Raw genomic sequence first — 23,682 nt, 5'->3', positions numbered from 1 at the left:
AGTGTTGCAGAAAATTAAGGGCATGTTGACTATTCGGGCAAGAAATTAACGTGGGTCGGTAAAGTTTACTAAATGAATAACCAAGTTTTTGAAGGACTAAAATGAACACAGTCCAAATTCATTGAGAGAAAGAAGTGTTCCAAAATGACACATTTGTCAGTAAGCTCAACCAGTGGCCAACAACCACGGTAGCCTGGTAGGATGAATAAGCTATTTTATTCACTTCACCAAATAACTATGGAGATCTCTTCCAGTTTAGTGAATCATAAAATAGGATAAATTTATCTTATTCTATTCATTAGTTTTTTTTTTAATGTATTCTGTTCGTTAGTTAAAAATTTATCTTTAGAGAGTAATTAGAAATGGAAGAGTAAATTTATCTTATTTTATCTATAGGTATTTTTATTTTTATAACAAGCATCGATAATGTTATATATTTTATAATTATTTGCATGGTTGTTATTTATCGTTGCAATCGATTATCATTGTTGTTCCTCAATTTTCTTATTCTTACTATTGTTTTATTGTTACGGATGTCGCCACTGATTTAAACATTGTTCTTATGATTTTACATTAAGTGTAACTACTTGTTGACATTACTACTATAGACATATCATACTAGTATTGTTATTAGTGTTACTAATTTTATTATTGATGTCTTAACTAACCAATTATTATTATCACTTTTATTGTTATTAGTAAAGGTGGCAAAATGTGTTATTTGACTTAACGAGAACCTCATGATAAAGACAATCAAGTTAAAAATATTAGATTCAATTTAAACTTCTAAAATAATATTCATGCATGATTTGTTAAAAATTGTTTGCTTGTCTCAATCAAGTATTATGGTCATATTGGCCCTTTATACCAACATTATTATTATTGTGTCAAATTTTTCTAATTTTAAATCACTATTATTAATTATGTTATTAGAATTGTCACATCCTCATAAAACATTATTTTTATGATTTTACTATACCTGTTACAACTTGTTATCGTCATCCCTACCTACATCATACCATTATATCATTATTATTGTCCTAAGGAGTAATAACATATTTATATTAAAATATTCTCTACTATTTGACTAAAAAAATTACATAAACATATAAAATCATGTGTGACTCATGACTACTAGCAGGCAAAAAAAAAGATGCCATTCGTCCCCAGCAACTTCACACAAACCAACTGAACGTTTCCCAAGAGCTAGTGCTCTGATACCATGAAAGAGTTGAAAATACTTTGAGCAGATTGGGTGAACATCGGCTTCCGGAGTTTGAGTCTCATAAAATCACATGATTTTCAATAACTTCAACAAATAATAAAAAATATATTGTTAATATTTCTCTTATTATGAGGCTTATAACTTGCTTAATTTTCTAGTCAATTATTCATTGATATGAATATTACCTAGAATTTAATTAGGATACAACAATAGTGTAAAAGTTGGTTTTCACAATTCAATTAGAGTGACATATGTATATTTTATAATTATTTAAAGTAATATATAGAATAATTTATGGCTATTATACTATATAATAAAAAATATATGTTAACAATATAGAAAGTTTATTATCACAACATAAACAAGAATACTAATTATATCTTTTTAATTTATAAGTTATATTTAAAATAGAATAAAAAAATAAAGGAGTATAAGCAAAAGGTAAATGCTAAAATTAATGATTAATAAGTATTTAATACTTTTGGATTATGTAGAAAAATTGGTGTTGAGTCTACAACTGAGTTGTGTAACATTCTCTACCTCACATACTAATAAATATATAATTTGATAATTACAAAAAAAATTGCCTCAAAAAGAGATATAATCCTACGAAATAGAATTGGAACAATATATCAACATAACTATCAATGAAGTGTTCATTAAACAAAACCTAACATCATGTCCTAAATAAGAATGACAACAAAAAAACCTAAATCTTAACTACCAAAGTCTGGACCTTGTCTCCAACATCGCCATCCTCATAATGATTCTCACCTACAATAACATACACAAGAATGCAACCAAGAAAAAGGGAGTAAGAAACATCTTATTATGACTTACAAAATAGGACATAACTAAATAGTCAAACACACAAAACAAGATATCATAATTCAGATATAACATAGTATATTCAATCATGGAATCACAATATAGTTGTAGTACACATTTACACGTTAACACATATAATGCAATGGATACAGACTTTTATATGCATATACATGTGGTGCCATTAAAACACATCATTGTACATTGTCCCAAGACATACAATGAGTAGTCTAAGAGAACATGTTGGGTCAAGCCATCTCAATACTATACACTAGAAGGAGATATATCAGGACATGTTAGGACAATAATGTTGCAGAAGTTTCACTCTATTCACACAAATGGGCAAAATTGGGACTCCCAAATTCGACTACCCCTAAGGTTATGAATATTCCAAAGTTTTTACACAAGAGGGACATTCCCTGATGACGTATTCTGCATCATACCCATTCAAAAATCAATTGATGCACATGATTCATGTCATACAAGACTCTTATGCAATCTCATAGTCAATACAATTCATCAATCATACTCATGTATACATATTCATCAATTGTATCTAACCACTGCGTTAAACACAATCAACTATGCAATTCTTGCCTAGACTTTCACATGACTAAGTTTAACTTATTCCATTCATATGACCATCACATGGTCCACACACAACTCATCACATGTTTTATCACATTAGTAGAGTAATCACACAACTAGATTCTTATAGAAAATATACATTCATTCAATGATATAATTCATAAAATAGTTACAATATACGTAGGAACATCGTGACACCCAAGGAATGACACCTTGCGCTCGACATAGTCAAACAAAGAACACATTTTACTCTCAAGAAGGGTCACGCTCGACACAATGCCCCATGCTTGGCAAATTTACAACAAGGAGCCACTTATAGCTCCCACACCTAACATGAACTTTCTCGCTATCGACATCAACATCATAGAGAGCAACCCTACTCTCTGTCATGCTTGTGCCCAACGACCTCACATGGCGCCCAACATTGTGTTAGTACAAACATTTTTACATAACATGCGATTTCACACAATCTCAATCAACATATACTTTAGCAAATTCAATCAGTAAAATCATACATACAATACAAATAACCATTTCTAATTTATCAACTTGCCAACTCATATTATTACTTCTATTAGTTTAATTCATTTCATCATTTGGATTCCTTTAAGAACTCACGAGCAATCATATAGATTTAAAATCACAAATAATAATAGAGGTTTATAAACATGACTAATTATTATATATCATACCCAGAGCACATAACATACAATAATAGTACATAGTTAAATTTATGATGTAGGATTTCTATTTCATACATCGTGCACAATATAAAATGAATTTGGCTTTTCTTGTTTAATTTTATTTTTATAAACTTTTAATTATTAAAATTAATTTATCATCCTAAGATTCATCTAATACTTAATCAAAATATTAAAAATGCAACAGGGCATTTTTTTTGGGTAGTTTATAGGACATTAATTTATATTGAATAAACAAACAAATTGTATAATATTAAATAAATATAGTAATGCTCAAAATCATCCATTAGAAGTCACTTTTTGTTTTGTATTTAATTATTTAATATTTTTATCAATATATATAAATCAATGTCATCTCACTTTATTAAATAGAATTTGAATTGAATAATTTAGTTTTAAGTAACAATTAAAAAAAATTGTGAATGATTTAAATGGAAAAAGATTAAAATCATGTAGAAAGATTAAAGTAAGAGTTAAAAATTGTAATTAAGAACTCATAAATATGAATAAAGCTTTTATTTCTATTTTTTTTAATTGTTGAATGAACCTCAATATTTTAGTAGAGTATTAAATTTTGTTTTATATGCTCGTATTTTGAAATTTATAAATTATAATAATATATAAAGGGATATATTTTTTTAGTGTTTATGCTTTTTTAAGATATTTATATTCTTATCTTATATTATACTTTTTGCTGATGTGTTTTTTTAAGGATGACAGTCGAACCAGTCTTAAGAGTAATTTGGAGTGCAATTTGAGAGGAACCCAATATCTTTTTTAATCATATTTCAAAACAAAACAAAAACTTTTTTATTTTATTTTTGTACCGATGTTAACACCCTAAGTTCATTTTATATTTATTAAACAGTTTTAAAACATAGGATTACACGTTCGTACTTTAACTCACATTTAATTTTTATTTATTAATGAAAACAAAAATTCATTCAGTTTTGTATTAAACAATGGAACTGAAAAGGAAAAATGTAAAAATAAATTATTTTGAAATAAAATAATATTGACTCAATAAAATATTACATTTGCTCTAAGTTTGACGTATCCTTAAAATAAAAACTACATTCAGAGCCGCGAAAAATTTTATTTTTTTTCCCGTTAGTTGAAGGAAGCACTTCGCATTGTGTTTTTAGAGTTAATCACCTATATATTGTTAGTGTAAAGTTTTTTTTTATACTGTCAATTAATTATATCTCTTAATTGTGTCATGTTACTGTTAAAAATAAATGTGTTTACAGTGATATGACACAATTAGGAGATATAATTAATTGACAGTATAAAAAAAACTTTACACTGGTAATGTATAAGTGATTAACTCGTGTTTTTATATTTAACACTTGATAGTTAGGTGTCGTTAAGTATGTGAAATATTTTTATATTTTAAAAATTTTAAAGTGAAAATCTTAAAATTTTTAAGTTTAATAATTATTAAAAAAAAATATTTTTTTATAATTATTTTTAATTTTTATCCTATTTCTCACGAAAATATTCTTATAGTGGGATAATAATCTAACTTTCCTAAATTAAGAAAAAAAATTTATATATATAAAAATATCACAATATTCTTTTAAAATAAAAAAAAAATTTCTTTTTCTTTCTCCTTCTTTTTCTCTCTCTCACTCTCACTTCCCCTCAATTTTCCTCTCTCCCTCTCCTTCTCCTTTTGCTTCTTTATCTCTTATTCTATTTCTATTTCTCACTCTCTATTCCTCTTCCTCTCCTTCTCCCTCTTCCTCTTCCTCTAGCCTTCACTCTCTTCTTCTTATATTTTTATTTTTTTCTTATATTTTATTATTTATTGACATTGTCAGTTTTAATAATATTATTAAAGTCTATTTTATTTTTACAATTTAATGATATTTTTTATATTTTTTTATTATTTTTTTAATAAAATAAAATAATATATTTTTATTCTTCTTAATTATGATGTAACATATATTTTTTTATTTTTTATTGTTGAATTTTGTATTTAACTAAGTTATTTAGAGTTTAAATCTTGTCCTTGAATATAGAATAAACTATATTGGAGAGAAATATCTACTTTGTGTGTGATTATAATCTCTAACAAATATTAGTGATTGCTTTTAATAGTGCAATACCATGATTAAAAAAATTAGTTGACTTATTATTTTACTCCTTTTATTTGTTCTACGTTCTTAAATATTATATATATATATATATATATATATATATATATATATATATATATATATAGATAGAGAGAGAGAGAGAAAATTTGGAGTTTAATCAAGTGAGAGGAAATTAATCTAAAGGTTATATTTTAACCCTCCATCTCTCACAATAAATTCCCTCTCACTTGATATGCTCCCTATATATATATATATATATATATATATATATATATATATATATATATATATATATATATATATATGATGAAGGTTATAATAACACCGGTGTAACTTGTATTAAGTATTGTATCGTTCAATAACTTTATATTAAATGTAAATTTTGTAAATCCAACTGTTAAATTGAAAGTTCATATCACTTTATATGTTTATATTAAATTTTGTTAAAATTGAACAAGAATTTGAATGTAATCAAAATGTTTATATTTTAGTATATTTTAAAATGAATATATTACGTCAATTTTGTTTGTAAAAAAATGAAGTATCAAATCATCTTAGATTAATATAAAATTTTGTATAAATGATCTAAAAGTAAAAAACTTTCTATCTAACAATTGAATTTACAAAATTTATATTTAATATAAAATTATTAAGCAGTGTAATACTTGATAAAAGTTACATCGGTGTTATTATAACCCTCATCATATACACACTTGTTTTCTCATTGTTTTTATTCTACTATTAGTTTAGTTTTCTCTCCGTTTGGAACTTTGTGTCGAAACATATTGGTCCATTTCCTCATCCCCATGGCCAATAAGACTAAACATTCCCTCAACCAATTGACCCTTTCATTTCATTAACTCAAGCCCATTATGATTCAAGTTCTATAGAAGCTCACTCAGCTGCAGCTTTTCTCATAATCTCGTCTCTTCCCAATTTCATCTTAATCAGTGTTTTCTTTTATTGCACTATAGTATCATTTACTACTTTAGATAGTAAATGTGTCGGCAGTATTGGAAGGTTAAGTTTGAGTTTTGATGAATTAATATTATGACAATTTTTCAATCAAATCAATGGTCACTAGACCCTTGTACATTTTAGGACATTATTTTCTTTTTTTGTCCATAAGACAAATTCATTTAAATGAGTTTTTTTCTCCCCCAAAACCCAACCTACCTCCAAATCCAAAGCAAATACTATTTGTTGTAAATAATAATAATAATAATAATAATAATAATAATAATAATAATTGTTATACTGAAAATGTGAAATTCGAATTTAGTAGAGTCTATACATTAAATAAGTTTACCTTAATTTACATGTTGAATTTTTCGGTTTACATTTATTTAATGATAGCCACGTTGACATAAGCTCCGAAGCTAATTAAATCTTGATAAATAATAGTTTGCTTACTCTTATAGTAACTTGTTAATGAAAAACACCGAAAAGATTAAATGTGAAACCTTAATTAGTTACATTAAGGATGTTTATAACTCATAAAGTCTACTTAAAACCTTACCTACTTCAGTCAGTGGCTTATCTCCTTTGATTATGTTTGAAATCCAAATTCTTATTATACCTTTTTCAGGTTCTAAAGTTTTAAAACTTGGACCAAGTAGAAACTCGAGTTATGGTTTTTATCTTTTGGCTTTTCTGTGACGTGGGAAAGCGGTTTCAAATCAAAACCTTCAGAGCGGTCTCGAAGAACTCTTGCGAACTTTAGTTGAAAAACCTTTATCTGTTGAGACAAACAAATACATAAACGTAAAGAGATTTTCAAAATCCATTCCTTTTTATTATAAAACAAATTAATGAAAACAGAGTTTCAAAGCCATAATATGATTGTACTATTATTATCAACCTTGTTTCCCTCTCCCAAAGGCCAAATGTTGGAACAAACACAACCAAAAGTCAATATCTTCGGCTGCAGAACCCAAAAGAATTTGGTCAGGCCACTGCTGTTACCAGTTACTCTCACCTCAAACACCAAACACAATCTGTCAAGTCTCACCCTCCACACAAAACAACAAGCTATACAGTGTCACTGCCAAGCTTAGACCACACACTGGCCCTCATCAAAGAATCAATATGCTAAACCCATATCTAAAGGCCACGCTCATTGCTCATTTTGTGCATGTTTGGTTTACAGTTGAGTATCTACAACACCACGTTGAAAGAAAAAGACAAAAAAAATTACTTTTTACCTTAGTGCATTGGAATGTGTGAATTTTTATATGCATTGATGTAAATGGTTTTCAAACATACCTTTACTTTCCTAATTGTTTTGTTGTTCAAGAACTAAAGATACTTTGACTTTATAACCGATTTCTTGAGATAGAGGTTCATTTAGAGAGGATTAATTTCTTTTAATAAATTTTAAGGACTTAACTACACTCTTTGTTAATCATATTGCTATTTTATAAATTTTATAACTCAACTTTTAAATTTTCACACATTTTATTATTCTATTAATTCTATTAATTGATCATTTAAAATTATTAGTTAGTTATTGAAATGACACATTAATTAATTATTAACTTGTCACATTAATTTTTAATGTATCACGACATGACATTATTTATATGACATATCAATAATTTGCGTCAACATAATATATTAACAATCAATATATTACATTAAACGTCAATTTGATATATTAATAGTTAATTATCAACATTAAATGACTAGTTAAGATTTAGGATTAGTAGTCAACTATCAGCATTATATGCCTAGTTAACAAAATGGTAAAATATGTAAAATTTTAAAAGTTGAGAGAAAGAAATGTACAATTTTGAATACTTGGATACCAAAATTCCATAAATTAAAATATAGATGACTAAGAGGTCAAATTTCTCTAAAAGATCTGGTTATCTACCAATCATTTCCATAATTGATTTTCCTTTTCTAGTGTTTGAACTTCAAAGAGGATGGTAAAAGTGCCAACTCACACGCCCCAAGAGATGGATTCTGTTTGCACCAAGGAAGGAAATAAAAGGACAAATTTACGTGACTTGTCAATGGCGAAAAGCAAGGTAACCCCACTCTAACTTGCTCCTTCTCACTCACACACATTCAAGTGCAAATCCCGCCACCCTTCTCTCTCATATAGCAAAATTCAAATATCCCACTTTTCTTTGCTCATTCCATTCTATTGCCTTTCTCTTTGGAGAGTCAGCAAATCCAAAAAGAAAATCTCATTGAACTTTTCATCACTCTATTCTCTTTAGCTCTTTTGCTTGTTTACTAAATCCTTCAACATGAACCTCTTGACACCATCATCTTCATCCACCCTCACTTTGGACCCATCCAAAGGTGCCACTGCAGGGTATCTCACAACAATCTTTCGCAGGATTCTCTGCTCTGGTGGCCTTCCAACACACCCCTTAGACCAAATCAGCGAACGTGATTCAAAGTCAAAGATGAGTGGCAAAGTTCAAGAATTTAAACCTAAGCAAAGCACTCAATCTACCACCACCTCTACTATTACTCCTGGAATAGTAGAAAGGTTAATGGGCTTGGAACCAATGGGAGAGAGAGAAACAAAAACCAGCATTGAAGCAACACCAAGTTCTTCACTTTCACGTAGCAAATCCATGAACTCTGTTGTGGAGCACTTGGGCGAATGCAAGCGAATGGAGGGCCTTCACAAGCATGCTAAATCTTCATCATTCCACGAGGTTTCAACTTTCTACTTGCATGAAAATGAGAACTTCTTGGTACTCAGCTTCAAAAGCGGATGTGATGATGGTGTAGAATTCAGGTCCAAGGGGAGAAAAAAAGAAAAGGGTTTGAAGGAGAGGGGTGAGTTCAAGAAAAACAAGAGAGAAAATGTGCATGATGAGAAGGTGAACTTGTCTGACATGTCTTCTGCCAATGTTGGAAACGATGGTTGTCAACATAAACTTCAATTTGCCAACACTTCGCCACTGTTCATGGGCTTGTTTGAGAAGGAGAACGTTGATTCAGAAACTAAGAGATTCTCACACTCCATGAAGAGCAAGGAAGTTACCAATGGTGCGAAAGTGAAAAGGAGAAAGAAGGGAACAACATGTTATGCAGAAAAGAAGGTGGACACTGAATGCAATTCTGAAGAAGATTCAAGCCCAGTTTCTATCTTTGATTTTGAGCGTCAAACTCCAAGAACAGGTTTGTTTCTTTAACTTGAGTTCAATTTTGAATAAATCTAAATTCTCAACTAACTCAATATGTTTTATATATATTTAAGAGATTAAATATATTTACTTTTTATATTAATTTAGAGGATATTTAATTTTTTTCAAATATATTATTTTATTAATAAAAATATCTATCAACTTTATTGAAGATTAATTTTTGTCGAATAAGTTATTAATTATTTTTAATAATTTTTCTTTGATCACATATTTTTCATCCTAACATCAAAAGAGATTTACTATAAAAAAAATAAGGCTTAAATATATTTGTAGTCCCTCAAATTTAAGATAAATTTATTTTTGGTCTCTCAAATTTAAAATTACTATTTTTAATTCCTGTAATTTTTAAAAATCTTGTTTTAGACCCTTAAGTCATCAATAACATATTTAAAAGTGACTAATTAAGACAGTTATGTAATATTAATCAAATTTAATGTGATATTTTCACTAATAGAAATACCAATAGGTAGATTTTATGCAATAATGTTTAATAAATATCTTAACAAAATTTAAATATAAGAACTAAAATAAGATTTTTTGAAATTATAGGGACTAAAAACAACAATTTTAAATTTGAGGGACCAAAAATAGATTTATCCTAAATTTGAGGGACTAAAAACATATTTAAGCCAAAAAATAAAATAAAAAGAAGAAGAAGAAGAACAAAATCTAATGATAATGATTTGTTTGTTAGATTATGATTTTTTTTCACTTTTAATTATAAATTAATAAGTATAAGTATAATTTCTACGTTTTTCATTAAATAGACGTAATTTTTTGCTTTCAATAATAGGTTGTCCAGCAGTTAATTCTTTCTTTATAGAATAATAAGAAAAATTATAAAAGAATATTCGTTGTATGGTTAATTATAGTATTTGTGTATTTAGCTTTATATTCATCATGTCAACTAAAAGTGTTTTTGTTATCCTCAGTTTTAAATTTGCTAACTTAATATATATAAACTGGTCGTAGAGGTGGATTCTTTTGGTGTAGATACAAGTTGGAGAAGAAAATTGTCATCAGAGCTTGAAAATGAGCAGCTTTATTGTGATAATAACATGGTGAATGAGGAGATGAAGGTTAATACAATTGAGAACAACAAACATGAAGGGTCAAAGAGAAAAGAGAAGCAAAGCCATGAGTGTGCGGATATTTGGGTAGAAATTTGTAGGCTAGTTGATGATGAATTGGGATCAAATAAGTTTGATGAAGGTTTGAGGAAACAAGGTAATTTTGAAAGTGTATGTGTAGATTTTGAGTCTGAAATTTTTGATCATTTGTTATATGAGGTCATAGATCAACTTGTTGGGAAAGCATTGTGACTACAAAATTTGTAAAACAAGAAAATTAATGAAGTGTAAAAAGATTTTGATTCTCCCTCTCCTTAGTTAATTTTCAATTCTGTCTCTGTCACATGGTGCGTCAAGGAAGATTCTTCATCTTTTTTATAGTTTCAATGCTGCCATGGGTTTAGATTGTGCTTTATCTGTATATGACGCATGGCATGAGATTAGCCGTAGCCTTATAGCAATATCTAACAACTCAGAGATAATTAACTAGATAAAAAAATATAGCATGAACTGATAAATAAATATATTATATATATTGTTATGAGATTAGGATAAGCAGATTTAATTATACAAAACATAAAAATAATATTATGGTAAATATTTTTAGAATAAACTTTTAAAATAAGATTGGCCCCTATCATTATATATTATGTTATTTATTTGTTCCAGTGTATTTAATTTATGTTAAAACTGAATTTCAAGATTGTCTTTTTATTTAATAATCATGTCATGTGTGTCCGAACAGAAACTACTCACATAACTTTTGCACTTCTGTTTCAATCTGACGCAGAGTTTTAATCATGTATGCATGTCATAAACATGTTTCCATATACCCTATACATATATTACAAAGTTACAAATTCACATTTCAGAATTTATATATTAAAAATAAATTCCAAAACAAGGCACGTTAAAAATGGCATGACTTAACCCAATAAACATTCTCCACTGAAGGCGCTTCCCCTTTGTGGATTGCGTCTTCTTTGGCTTTTGTCTTGTAAGATAACAACTTGTTATTAACTCGTGATCTAAATAAAGTAATTCTATTTACATATCATTTATTTACATAATTATTTTATCTTTTTATATAATAAAATATTTATAAATATCTAAAAATCTCACATTACTTAAAAATTAAGATAAAGATAATTTATAAATATCTTTTTTTCTTAACTTAAAATATTTTTTTAAAAATAAAATTATATGATTCAATAAACGTTAAAATAGACAATATTTTAAACAATAGCCTTAACAATACCAATAAACTTACAAGTTTATGTCACTATTGTCCCTTAATCTCAATTGAAAAATTTATTCTAATATATCTAAAAAATCTCATATATAATTTTTAGAAGTTGAAACAAACTTAGAGTCAGAACATAAAACAAAGGAGAAAAGAAATATATTATAACCAATTTTATGTGTCTTCAACTTCCTAATAAATAATTATAAAGATGATTAAAAGGGAAATAAAAATTTATTAACATACACTGCACAAGGCACTAGCTAGCAACTCAATTTCAATTTCACAAGGCAACTACATGTACAGTGCAATATTTTTTTTTCTTTTTTCAAGACAAGAAGCTGAATGATGTATCCACTACAATGCTAAAGCGATCTTAGAGGCTTTTTTTTTTCTTTCTATCTTTAAATTTCTAACAAGAAAAAGTGTAAGGAGGATTAGAATTATAAAAAGCATCGATGTGCAACTAAGAAAGTTCGTCTTCACAATGCACACTTCACGCAGCACAAATAAGTCAACTTCAATTCCATGAGGCAATTACAAGTATAGTGCAGATGGTTTTTTTCCACACAAGAGTCCAAATGTTGTGTCCACTAAAATATTAAAGCAACAATTGATTTTAAATAATACGAACAGTATGAAAAATCAATCTCTCAATCAAGACCAAAACCGAGTTCACTTTTTCTAATTTGTCACTCGTTGAATTGTATTTTAACCTCATTTGTGATTTTTCGTCTCTTTCTTCTTTATATATATAGATTCGTATAATTCCGTCTCTCACAAAATAGTAAAACTCTTTCTAGATAATTTTCTACACAAGGGCCAAATGATGTGTACCTACCAAAAAATTAAAGCTACCTTGGAAAAAGAAAAGACACTAATGACAGTCAATTTTCATCCCAAATGAGTTTAACCATCTAAGCTTTATGGATGAAGAAAAAAATATAAGCATGTAACAATGTGTTTGGTTACCTTTTAACAAAGAATGACGCACGTCACTTTGAAGCTAGTATAATTAGCTTTTGCCAAACTTTTCTAAATTTGACACGAAAATCCTCAATTACGTGTGTTTTGGATGAGATCCAGACATGCACTAAATATTTACCAATTCGGTTTCCAGTCTGATAATTGAATCAGCTAAAACATTGGTGTTTATGTTGGCTTAAATGGTAAAAGAAAAAGGTTAATATTTTAATCATTCCTAATTGTTTTACATGGTATCTATTTTAAGAACTTACTCGAGTTGATGATATAGTATAAACAAACTAAAATCTAGCTTAAATTGAACTTGTAATAATACCTGCTACCTTTGCTTGTAATCCAACAAATCAAGTTCTTTTATTATTGAAGCTTTCAGTTGAGTTTGAATAAAATCTAGAGTCAAATATAAGCAGCGTAATCCATTTTGACTCCTCACCCTAGTGTTTTTTTTTTGTCATTAACAAATTCCAATGTCCATAATAGCTGGCAATTATGGACCAAAATATTTTTAGAGGTCTAAACTAGTGAAACTGTTCGATGTCCAGATGAAAAAGAGTTGATAAAAGCCAAGTCCTATACATTAAGCTTTTGAGAATGCTTTTTCTTAGTGCTTTACAATCCTCCACATTCATGACTACGTCCAATCAATGTAAACTTTGTTTGCCAAAAAGTAGCAGGCAAAATCCACAAAGGAGTAGGTGGAGCATATGGAAAAAGACCTTAGAAAACACACAATAAGTTGCTAGTGATTCTTAATACCAAGGTAACTTAAAAGCAGGTGTTAACAACCAAGTGCAAACAAAATCCTTGTTGTCTACTACACTCTATGAAAACTGCATCAGCAAGTCAGTTTAGACCAAATTTCAAATAGATGCTGTATGAATCAAAAATCTAAAATGTAGTGTTATACCTGCACACAAGTGTCACACATAGTATTGAAGCATTTAATAGGCCTATGTTAGCTCACCTAAGCTAGAACTAGTTTGGACCCACTTAATCATTCCTGTATACTAATGGGAAAAATCAAACTCACCAAAGTTGACTAATAATAGTGTTTTTTTTTCCATTTTTTCGTTTGCAAAGACTTAAACATCCGTTTACCCTGCCAGAGAGACATTATTGCTTCTCCATTTGAAAGCACTAGAACTTATGGTAACGTCAAAACAAACACGCTGTTTGACTTATTCTTCTGCTGCAACAGTAAGCCAGAAAAGTCACAATAACACTCTCTAACATATTCTTCTGTTATTAATTAAAATTTATTGGAAATAATATAATTATAAACAAAATTTATTAAATAAGAAGTGAAATACAAAATCTTGTTATTTGTAATAATTTTCAATTACTAATAGCGTGCTAGAGAGTATTACTAACTTTTCTCTAATAAGAATGATGACTTACAGCACATAGCAAAACATCCAAAAACTTGCAATGAGAATAAAATGAATAAGCCATGAATATGTGACATGCAAATTGAGAATTGGCATTAATAAAATATTACATATCCAGTCTCATTATATTGAATACTATATCACCACTACATCGTTGTAATTCTGTCAACGGAAAGTTACACCTTACAACTCAATAGAACATAAAAGATCAGGAAAAAAATGGAATTAATTAAACCAGTAACAGTTAGTTACTGCAGCAGAAAACTTGCGTCCTGCCCAACTTCTATATATCCTAGCCTTGTAGATTGTTTTACCAATTACCATCCTTTTGCAAATTGTCATCTAACTAATAAATTCTATAAAATTCAAAAAATATCATAAAATAAATAAAGTAATAAACATTTGAGTTGCAAGAACCAAGAAGAGCCACCGCCCAGACACGAAATTGCAATCAGGCCACCATTTCGTGCTCCAAGTACAATTGCTCCAACCATGCAGGAATTGCATCTGTTCCATTGTGGCATGGCAGCTGCGTTAGCTGATCTTCAATGCCATATTCACCGGATTCCTGTGGAGCATCCTTCACAAGTGAGTTAACCCAAGACACATCTGGCTCATCATCAACATTTGCTGGCCCTTTGGTTAGAGGACTGTTGCTGCTTCGAAATCCAAAGGAAGCAGATTTCCTCAGCTTATTCAGCTCTTCTCCATTTATGGCCCAATCCAGTTTTCCATCAGGTGAGCCCCAGTTAGACAAGTTAGAGGGCTTTGGAGAAGGAAGCTCGGAATGATGGTTCACCACACTGCGCTCAATGAAGCTTTGGCTTCGCTTTGTAAAGGCAGCAGCTCTTGGATTCAAGGCCGCTTTGGCTGCTTCGCCGGATGGATGATCAACCCTAAAGGACCGCGAACCACTCATATTTGAAGAGGAAAGGCTGGAAGAATAGCCACCTAGCTGCTGGTTCACATTCTGACGCATCTGGATTCCGGTTGGAGATTGTAACTGAGATCCTGTAACATCAAGTGACATTCCATGGAATTTTGACAAAACTGATGGATCAAGTGATCCAAAGATGTCATCAAGGTTAGCAGGCTTCACCCCTGAAAGCCTGTTTAATTCCCCAGCATGATCATTCAAAGAAACAGGAAAAGATGGACTATTAGGCACGGAATTTTTCCAGTTGGAAGGAGAGGAAAGACTTGATATCTCGTCCATCATTAGCTGCTGCCTACGTCGATGAATTTCAAGCCCCAGCAGTTCAATATCTGAATCAATATCTCTTGCAGTTGATGCAGTCTTCAATCTGCTTTTCGGAAGCTGCAGCATAGGAACAGATACATTGGCTTGAGACCACATGGATCCAGTAACTGGAGAAGATGCTCCAGATGGAGTCAAAGGAGGTGTTGATGTTGGTGGCATCATGACAGATGGAGAACCAAGTGCAATTGGGCTAACCGAACCCATCTCCAATGCAGAAGCACTAGCAGAATATGATGACCTGGGAGAGGGAATAGCAGAACCGGTAGAAGCATACAAGGGGCGAAGCTCCTCAGGCTTGTGAGCAAAGAAGCAAACTCTCCTTGTGCATCCACTCTCATCCTTGCAAAGCCGAGTCCGATACTGTGCAGGGTGAAGCCAGCACTCAAATATACCATGTGCATACTCACAGGCATCACCCTTGCTGCAAGAGCCCTTCCGAAACTCAGGACAAGGGACGCAGCTGTAATGATATTTCCTGGGATCACGTCGCCTTGCATTCTCCCCTGGATGAACAAAGGGGCACTCGGTCCAATCGTGAGAATACGCCCTTGAACAAGGCTTCACTTTGAATGAATACATCCTAAACTCATCGGTACCATATATCCCATTCTTTATGTCTGGAAGGGACAGATCAACAGGATAATCCTTTGAAAGACGAGGTGTGATCATATCTTGCTTTTGTTCCTCAATTTGATCAATCACTTCCGGAAGCATGAGACATGCCTGATCAGCACCATCTGTGCCTTCCAGCAGGGCCTGTAGTAACCTTGCCCTTGGATTGAAGATTGAATTCACCACAGAAACAATCAAGTCAAAGGGCCGGTTACCGTTGGCATCAACAACACTAACATCAGCAGATGCATCAAGCAAAAGCTTGACAACCTCAGCTGAAGCAGCAGAACCCCCAGCAACAGCACAATGAAGAGCAGTAGCCCCATCTGACCTACTAGCCCGGTTAACATCGACACGACCTGTTCCAACAATATAAGCTGATACACCAAGGCTTCCAAACATAGAAGCAACCATGAGAGGTGTCCTTTCTTCATAACCTAATTTCTTTGAGCCAACACGCCTTCCATACCACAAGCCAACCCCATCAACATCATGACCCTCCTTTTCAACCGCATCTTTGAAGCCAATTAGATCATCTGCAGCTGAAAACTCAAGCAAAAGAGAAATTTTTTGATGCATCCCTTCTTTTCCATACTCATCCTCCATGTTCAAACCAATTTGAGAAAGTTTCTCCTTGGAAACACCACACATAGAGATGCACAATATATTCCCCTAAGGCCTCAGCAGAATCTGAAAAAACACAGCAAATAACAGGTTCATCACGCTATTGCACCAGAAAAGAAGTTGCAAATCCAAAACACAGAAAACTCAATCTAAGATAACAAAAATAAAACAGATAAATGCAAATTAAGGGGCAGATTCTCCCCCATTTTGTGAGCAAAAAAAAACCAATTGGAAAGCTATTTGCAACAAACATACATCAAATTGATAAATTTTCGTTCTTTCAGTTAATTATAGTCAGGCACCAACAACTACAAAAATTAGCATGAATCCAGGTAACAAAAGAAACGAGAAATCGTTGCAAACAGAGCAAAATAGCATATACAACCTGTCCTTCGTTTCTTTGTAAAAGGAAAAAAAAAAACACATATTTTTAACATGGTTCACACAATTTTTCTTCATCAATCAACAGTATCAGGGCAAAATCCATCATCTGAATTTTTCTTGGCAACCAAGGAAAAAAAACGATAGTTTCGAGAAGTAATAAAGGAATGATTTTTAAACTATAACTGGAAGACCCATTAACAGGAAGAAGAGGAAACAGGGAGCAAGAAGAAAAAGAACATACCTTGGAAGACACAGACACACAAAACAAGGAAGCCAGGCTCTGGTTTTCTGGCTGCTCTTTAAAACTTGCAAAGCTTTTTTGGAGAGAGTGGAAGACTTTTCTTCTTCCCTTGCTTTGTTATTTTTTTTTTTTCCTTTATGGTTTGGGTCAAAAAAGTGGAACCCACCTAGGTGCTTACCAGTCACCAGTTCCTCTTGTTTTGTAACTTCATTTTTGCAACTTCATTTATGGTTTTCTTTTACTTTTTTTCCTTCAAAAACTACTTTTATTTTTTTAATATATATATATATATATTAAGCGTTTTTTTGAACAAATTTTTAAACGTTGTTTGATTGTCGGTTTAAACATTTAAATAATCAAAAGATGAAAAGATTCTTACCAATTTTGAGAAATTAGTTTGAATGGTTTTTTTATATATAATAAAATTAAAAAAAAACTACTCCTTCTAATTTATATATGAGTAAAAAATATTTAAATTCTTTTTATTTAAATGTAAGTGAATTCTAACCTTTTTAATATCATTATTTTAAAAGTTATCCTTAATTAAATGTGATTATTATTTTCAATAAATTTTATTAAGGATAGTTTAGAAAGTAAAGCAAATCAATAAAATTAAATAAATTTAATTAATTTTCTTAAATTTAGATATTTTTTTTTGAATTCAGAGGAGTAAATTATAAATATTTTTAAAACACGTATTTTAAATTTTAAGTAATATTAGACTAATCATCAAGACTATAAAAAGTAATTAATATACTACCTTGATTCCTATATATAATTCAATTACTTAATTACTAGGATTTAAAAAAATAGTTAATAACAATAAATTTTTCCTATTTAAATATTTTTTTTAAATTACCCTTGTATTACATATTTTTCCTAATTAATATTTACATTTTCAAATAATTAAAGTGCATGTTTTACATCATTTCTCTCTCCTAATTAATATTTATTTTTTTCTTAATTAATTAGAGTGCATTCTTTTGAAAGAGTTTATAATTAATATATTTTACTAAATTAATATAATACATTTTAGTTAAAAATATTTTAGTCTAAAAATAATTAATATATATGAGACAATATGAATGGGTCTTAGAACATTTTTGATAGAAAGTACTTGTAAATTGTTTAAAAATAAATAGCAACTCCTAAATAAACAATGCTGCTTATGAATAAAAAAAATATTTTTTAAGTTTGATATTTTCAACGAACAATAGAGAATATAAACAACTTTCACAAATAATAAAAAATAGTCATACATCACCAATCCTTCATCACCCACGAATTAAAAATTAATCACCCATTATTATATATTTTTCATGATCATGTAATTTCTCTATTTTTAATATTTAATATTTTTATAAGCATTAAATTAACTAAGTAAAGTTTATTATTAATTTTTATATGTTACATATTATTTATTATATTTAATTAATTTAATATTTAATTATAATAATTACATTAATTTTTTAAGTTTTCAAAAATTGAAATGTAAATAAAAAATTTATACAAGTTTGGGTTGCTTATAAGATCTCACTATTAGAATGAAATTTGTAAAAATGTAATATAAGTTGTTTAAGAATGATGTGACATAACAAATCTCATTTAAAGTAAAATAAGAACATTAATGAGTTACTTATAAGAATCACCATTGGAGATGCTCTTATATAAAAGAATAAACAATTATTCTAAATTGGGTCTTATAATTAGAAATAGGAGTACCAATAACTTTTAATTAATTCTATCATAAATTCAAATTTTATTTAAAATATACTAGGATATAGAGTTAAAAGTAAATGAAAGGTATGAAAGATATTTAATATAAAATAACTTTAAAAACTAATGATTTATACTTATAATTAAAACAAAAAAAAATCTAATTTATTACTCCTTACATATCTATATATAAACAAAGAAGTATTTAATTTTTTAAAAAAATTGTATTGATCTCCCATAAAGTTTATCTAAATGAAACAAGTCGTCCCTCTAGTTTTCTTATATATGAAAAAAAAAAAAAGACCTTCCTTGATGATAATTTTATTTAATTTCAGTTAAATTATAAATAGAATTAAAAAATTGTCCAAGTAAAAAATAATAAATCTTTAATTTGCATGATTTTTCTCTTTTGTTCAATAATAGACTTTTTTTTGTTACTATCTTTCCTTTTAGATACTTTTATTTAAGCAACTTCTTAAGGATATCTTCTTTATGCAATAAAAAAAGAGTTAATCAATTATACACTGTCAGTATAAAATTTTTTTACACTGACAACTAATCATATTTTTTAATAGTCATGTCAGTTGCTTATTAATAATAAAATAATTTAAAAGATATGATTGGTTACCAGTGTAAAAAACTTTACACTGATAATATATGAATAATTGATTAACTCATAAAAAAATGTATTTTCAAAAATCCTGCATAATTGTTCTTTTGGTGATTATAATACTTGACAGAGGAGCATATTATTGAGATCACATCTTTAATTGATAAATTATTTAAGTTTCTTAAACTTAATTATGAATGATCAATATCATTGATAAAATTTTTAAATAAAAATAATTAATCATTTGTGTTTTTCTACAATCTACCTTTGAATGATATTTCTTTTATATTTATATACTACGACACAATAAAATGAAATCAATAGCAAGAATACAACACTAGTGGCCCCGTGCACTTTTTCAACAGGAGGAAAAAGTTCAAATAGTAAAAAGAAATAAGTTTTAACATTCAAATGAATTATCATTATGAAAATGGGTGGTATGTAAAGGCCCAATTATAAAATAAAGAAGGTGAGTGTTAACTAATAAAATAAAAGGAGGTTAGAATCGACAAAACTCAAGAAAGGTTATAACAATATCTCCAAAATAATTTAGACTAAATATAAGCAAAATTCAACTAATTAAGTCAATTTTATTTAAAGTTTTTAATTAAAAATTACTCTTAAAATAATAAATGGAAACACTATTTATAATAGATGTGATTAAGGATATTTTAGTAAATATATAATATGGATTTTATATGAAATCATGAAATTAAATATATTTAATTATTATTTTTAATTAATTTGTATAAAATTAATTATTTTTACTTATATTTAAGTTCAAAAGACTAGAGAAAATATAACTTTTACTTTTCAAAGATTTTGTAAAACTTAAATAACTTTTTATACATTCTTAAAATTACTTTTCGAAAAATAAAAACTAAAGCAAATGGGTCCTTTTTTTTATTGAAAATAAGTGTCGTAAACTAAAGTATTGTTTTAATTAAGATTTGAAACAAATAAAAATAGAAAATACAGTAAAGAGAATGAGATAAGAAACAGAAGTAAATATGTCTTAAGATTTAAAATTATTTATCATATCATCTCGAGATTTATATTTTTATCAAACCAAGTTAATTGCATTAGATTAAATCTAACAAATGGTAAACTTTCACAAAATTATGATGTATAAAAATTAAATAGTTATTTTAAATATTTAATTTTAATCTAAACTTTTATTATGTGAATTACTACAATGAAACTATAATTATAATTAAAAAAAAATAACATTCGAAGTATCTAAAAAGCATATCTAAGTTTTTCTGGTACATAAAAGCATATCTAAGAGTTTTGTTCGATAAAGATATCCATATAACACTTTTCTCATAAAAAAAATTGCTTTAAAAAATCTCACGAAAACTTTACTAAAAAAAATATTGCGGGACAAAAGCTTAACGAGGACATAGGAATTAATACATCATTTTTCAACACGCTATAAAATACTAGTTGTTTAAAAACTTTATAAAAAAATAATATAAAAAGCAAAGTTAAGGAGGGAAAAAGAATATGCTTATTGATAATATCAATTCAAAGTTTTAAGTTCATCTGTTCATGGAGTATGAAGTTATGGACGTATAAATTATCCAAATCTTTAATGCATCCTTTCTTTTACTACGACAATACATGCAATATTATTTTCGTGTAAGATTGTTGTTAACATTTTTCTCCAAGATAAATCGTGAGTGTTTCCTATGTTTTGGAACATTCTTAACCAAAATCCTTTTTGGCTTGTATTGTATGAAATCTTTAATTAGTTACAAATATCACCTTGAAAGTAATCATAACATTACATTTGAACAAATATATTTTTTATGATCAATCATTACCAGAGTCAGACAAATATCCTTTGAGATAGCAAATTGTATATTTATCCTTATTTCAAGGCCTTCACGTAGATGAAGGATCGCATTTTACCAATAAATTAACAACGAAAAATGTACTAGGATATGTAGAACAACAAAATACAATGTTGCTTCAATTATATTAAGTTATGATATTTGCTAACAACGTAGTTCTTTATAATTTTCTTCCCAAGTACTTAAAGCTTAAAATAAGTAAAAATATTGAAGTATCTGACAAAGAGAGTGAATTTGAAATTGAATAAGATACTGCTTTCATCTCTATCAGGATAAGAAAAACGATAAATTAACAAAAATGACAAAAGTCATCAACCCATCATAAAAGGTATAAGTGGAAATAAGAAAGTTACAACCGAAGATAAAGCAAAAATCATTAAAATTTAAGTTTAGGCACATAAAAAGCATAATGGCTAGGTATAACTAAAAAATCATAAAAAGTTCTTAAAAAATAAAAAAATATTTATGATGTAACCATGTGAGTTTTAGATATTTAATTTGATTATATGTGATATGTGATTAATTTCTAATTTGTTGTTAGTTGTTGCTTAGTAACTTTAGGGTTAAGGGACTATGATAAGTTATCTTCGAACTAGTTGAGTCGATGTTAAGTTGATTCAACTTAAATAAGGGTATATAAGATTTTTCTTAATACATGAATATCATAAATTCATGTTTTAAAAAAATTTAAAGAAAAGCTAGTAAGAAGTTCTATAGAACTTAAGTGAATCTTCTTTACTTTTCTAAACTAAAACCCTTATTCTCTTCCTCTTTGTAGTTGATCAAGACTTTATTGAGTGGGTGATTCAAAGCTTGAAGAGCCTAGAAACCCCAAATTAGAAATTGATTCTTCTCTTCTCTTCTTTGTTCAGATCAACAAGAAGTAAATGAAGCTTTGTGATCTGATTTGCTATGTTGAATGCTTATTGTTGTTGTTGAAATTTGTCACTTGTATGACTGAATCGATGAAGGTTATGAATTTAAGTGTTGTTGAGAGGTACTCTTGAAAATGGAGTTTCTTGAGTAGATTGATGAATTTGGTGTTGGATGGTTGCATGTTGTATCTTGAGTTGGTTTGTTGTTGCTTATGGTGTATATATGTTGCATGTTATTTTGGTTGGTTGGATTGTAGGTTTTAAGCCATTTGGTGGTTCTGCTATGCGCAGAAACGCATCGCACCAAATGTGTCTTCATTGTATCGATTGTAACTCAAGTTAGGGGATTTTCTGTCTTGATCACATTAGGCACGGGATTGGTAGCGTCAGATGTGGATTAGTGAGGAGTCTTTTGACTTGGTCACGCCAAGCGTGAAATGAGTGGCGTCGAACGTGAGAACTCAATAATTCTCTAACTTGGTGACATTGAGTCCTAAAGGTGTGATGCCCAACGTGATCAAGCCAATGAATCACTACTTAAATGTCGTTTGGCGTAGGTTAAGTGGCATTGTTCGTGAGTTAGGTATAAACTCTTTGTTTAATTGAGGTTGGGCGTGGGTTTTGTCACGCTAAGCATGGGAGACTCAAAGGTTCTGTGTCACCCACGTTAGGTATAGGAGGATTGACGTTGGGCGTGAGCAAGATAGAAACCTCTTAATCTTAATAGCGTTAAGCGCACTTAGAATGGCGTTAGGTGAGATATGTTGAAATGAAGAATGATATTCTAAGTTGTTTACATGTTGAAGTATGATGAATTATTTATTTGAATGATGATATCTGATGATGTTTAAAGTTGTCTATAATATGAGAATTGATGATGAAGTTGATTAAATTGTAAGATGTTGATGTTTTAAGTTGTATGTTGATAGATGATGTTGTATAATTGTATGATACTATAGTTGATTAAGTTGTTAGGCATGTAGTGTAGATGCATGTCCTTGTTAAGATACATAAAAATTAGAAGAGAGTAAAATATGTTTTAAAAATTAAAATATCTCACTGTATAGATATAAGTTATAGTACTCCAAGAACCTTGTTGAAATCCTTTAGTAAATAAGCTAACTTCTAAGTCGTTAGTTGTTTTTAAAGTTGTCTCCTTTAGGTTTTATGTGATATCCATATATGAGCAAAGTCAATACATACAT

General features: G+C 29.0%; 2 protein-coding genes across 3 annotated transcripts; one reads left to right on the top strand and one right to left on the bottom strand.

The window, feature by feature from the left end:
* The first annotated feature begins 8,501 nt into the window (after positions 1 to 8,501).
* LOC109787873 (uncharacterized) lies at positions 8,502 to 10,989 on the top strand. Its single transcript, XM_020346462.3, has 2 exons — positions 8,502 to 9,587; positions 10,586 to 10,989. The coding sequence occupies exons 1-2, from the start codon at positions 8,699 to 8,701 to the stop codon at positions 10,933 to 10,935; spliced, it is 1,239 nt and encodes a 412-aa protein (XP_020202051.1). The 5' UTR covers positions 8,502 to 8,698; the 3' UTR covers positions 10,936 to 10,989.
* Positions 10,990 to 14,369: 3,380 nt separating this feature from the next.
* LOC109787869 (zinc finger CCCH domain-containing protein 66) lies at positions 14,370 to 17,580 on the bottom strand. Of its 2 annotated transcripts, none has more exons than XM_020346457.3 (2): positions 17,421 to 17,580; positions 14,370 to 16,861 (listed from the first exon to the last, which is right to left on the bottom strand). In XM_020346457.3, exon 2 carries the CDS (start codon positions 16,820 to 16,822, stop codon positions 14,750 to 14,752), a length of 2,073 nt encoding a protein of 690 aa, XP_020202046.1. In that variant the 5' UTR covers positions 16,823 to 16,861; positions 17,421 to 17,580; the 3' UTR covers positions 14,370 to 14,749. The 2 variants fall into 2 exon arrangements, with proteins under 2 accessions (XP_020202046.1, XP_082919355.1); XM_083063229.1 differs by lacking the exon at positions 17,421 to 17,580 and adding an exon at positions 17,181 to 17,387.
* Between the last annotated feature and the right edge of the window lie 6,102 nt (positions 17,581 to 23,682).

This window comes from Cajanus cajan, chromosome 9 (assembly GCF_000230855.2).
Source record: "Cajanus cajan strain Asha chromosome 9, NIPB_CcT2T_4, whole genome shotgun sequence".
In the NCBI taxonomy this organism is placed as follows: domain Eukaryota; kingdom Viridiplantae; phylum Streptophyta; class Magnoliopsida; order Fabales; family Fabaceae; genus Cajanus; species Cajanus cajan.
This window is presented reverse-complemented; position numbering and strand designations above follow the sequence as displayed.

Excerpts from the sequence above, each read along its gene's own strand:
- LOC109787873 (XM_020346462.3), top strand. The coding sequence starts at position 8,699 with ATGAACCTCTTGACACCATCATCTTCATCCACCCTCACTTTGGACCCA. Across the intron at positions 9,588-10,585 it reads GCGTCAAACTCCAAGAACAG|AGGTGGATTCTTTTGGTGTA; the intron begins GTTTGTTTCTTT and ends AACTGGTCGTAG.
- LOC109787869 (XM_020346457.3), bottom strand. The coding sequence starts at position 16,822 with ATGTGTGGTGTTTCCAAGGAGAAACTTTCTCAAATTGGTTTGAACATG.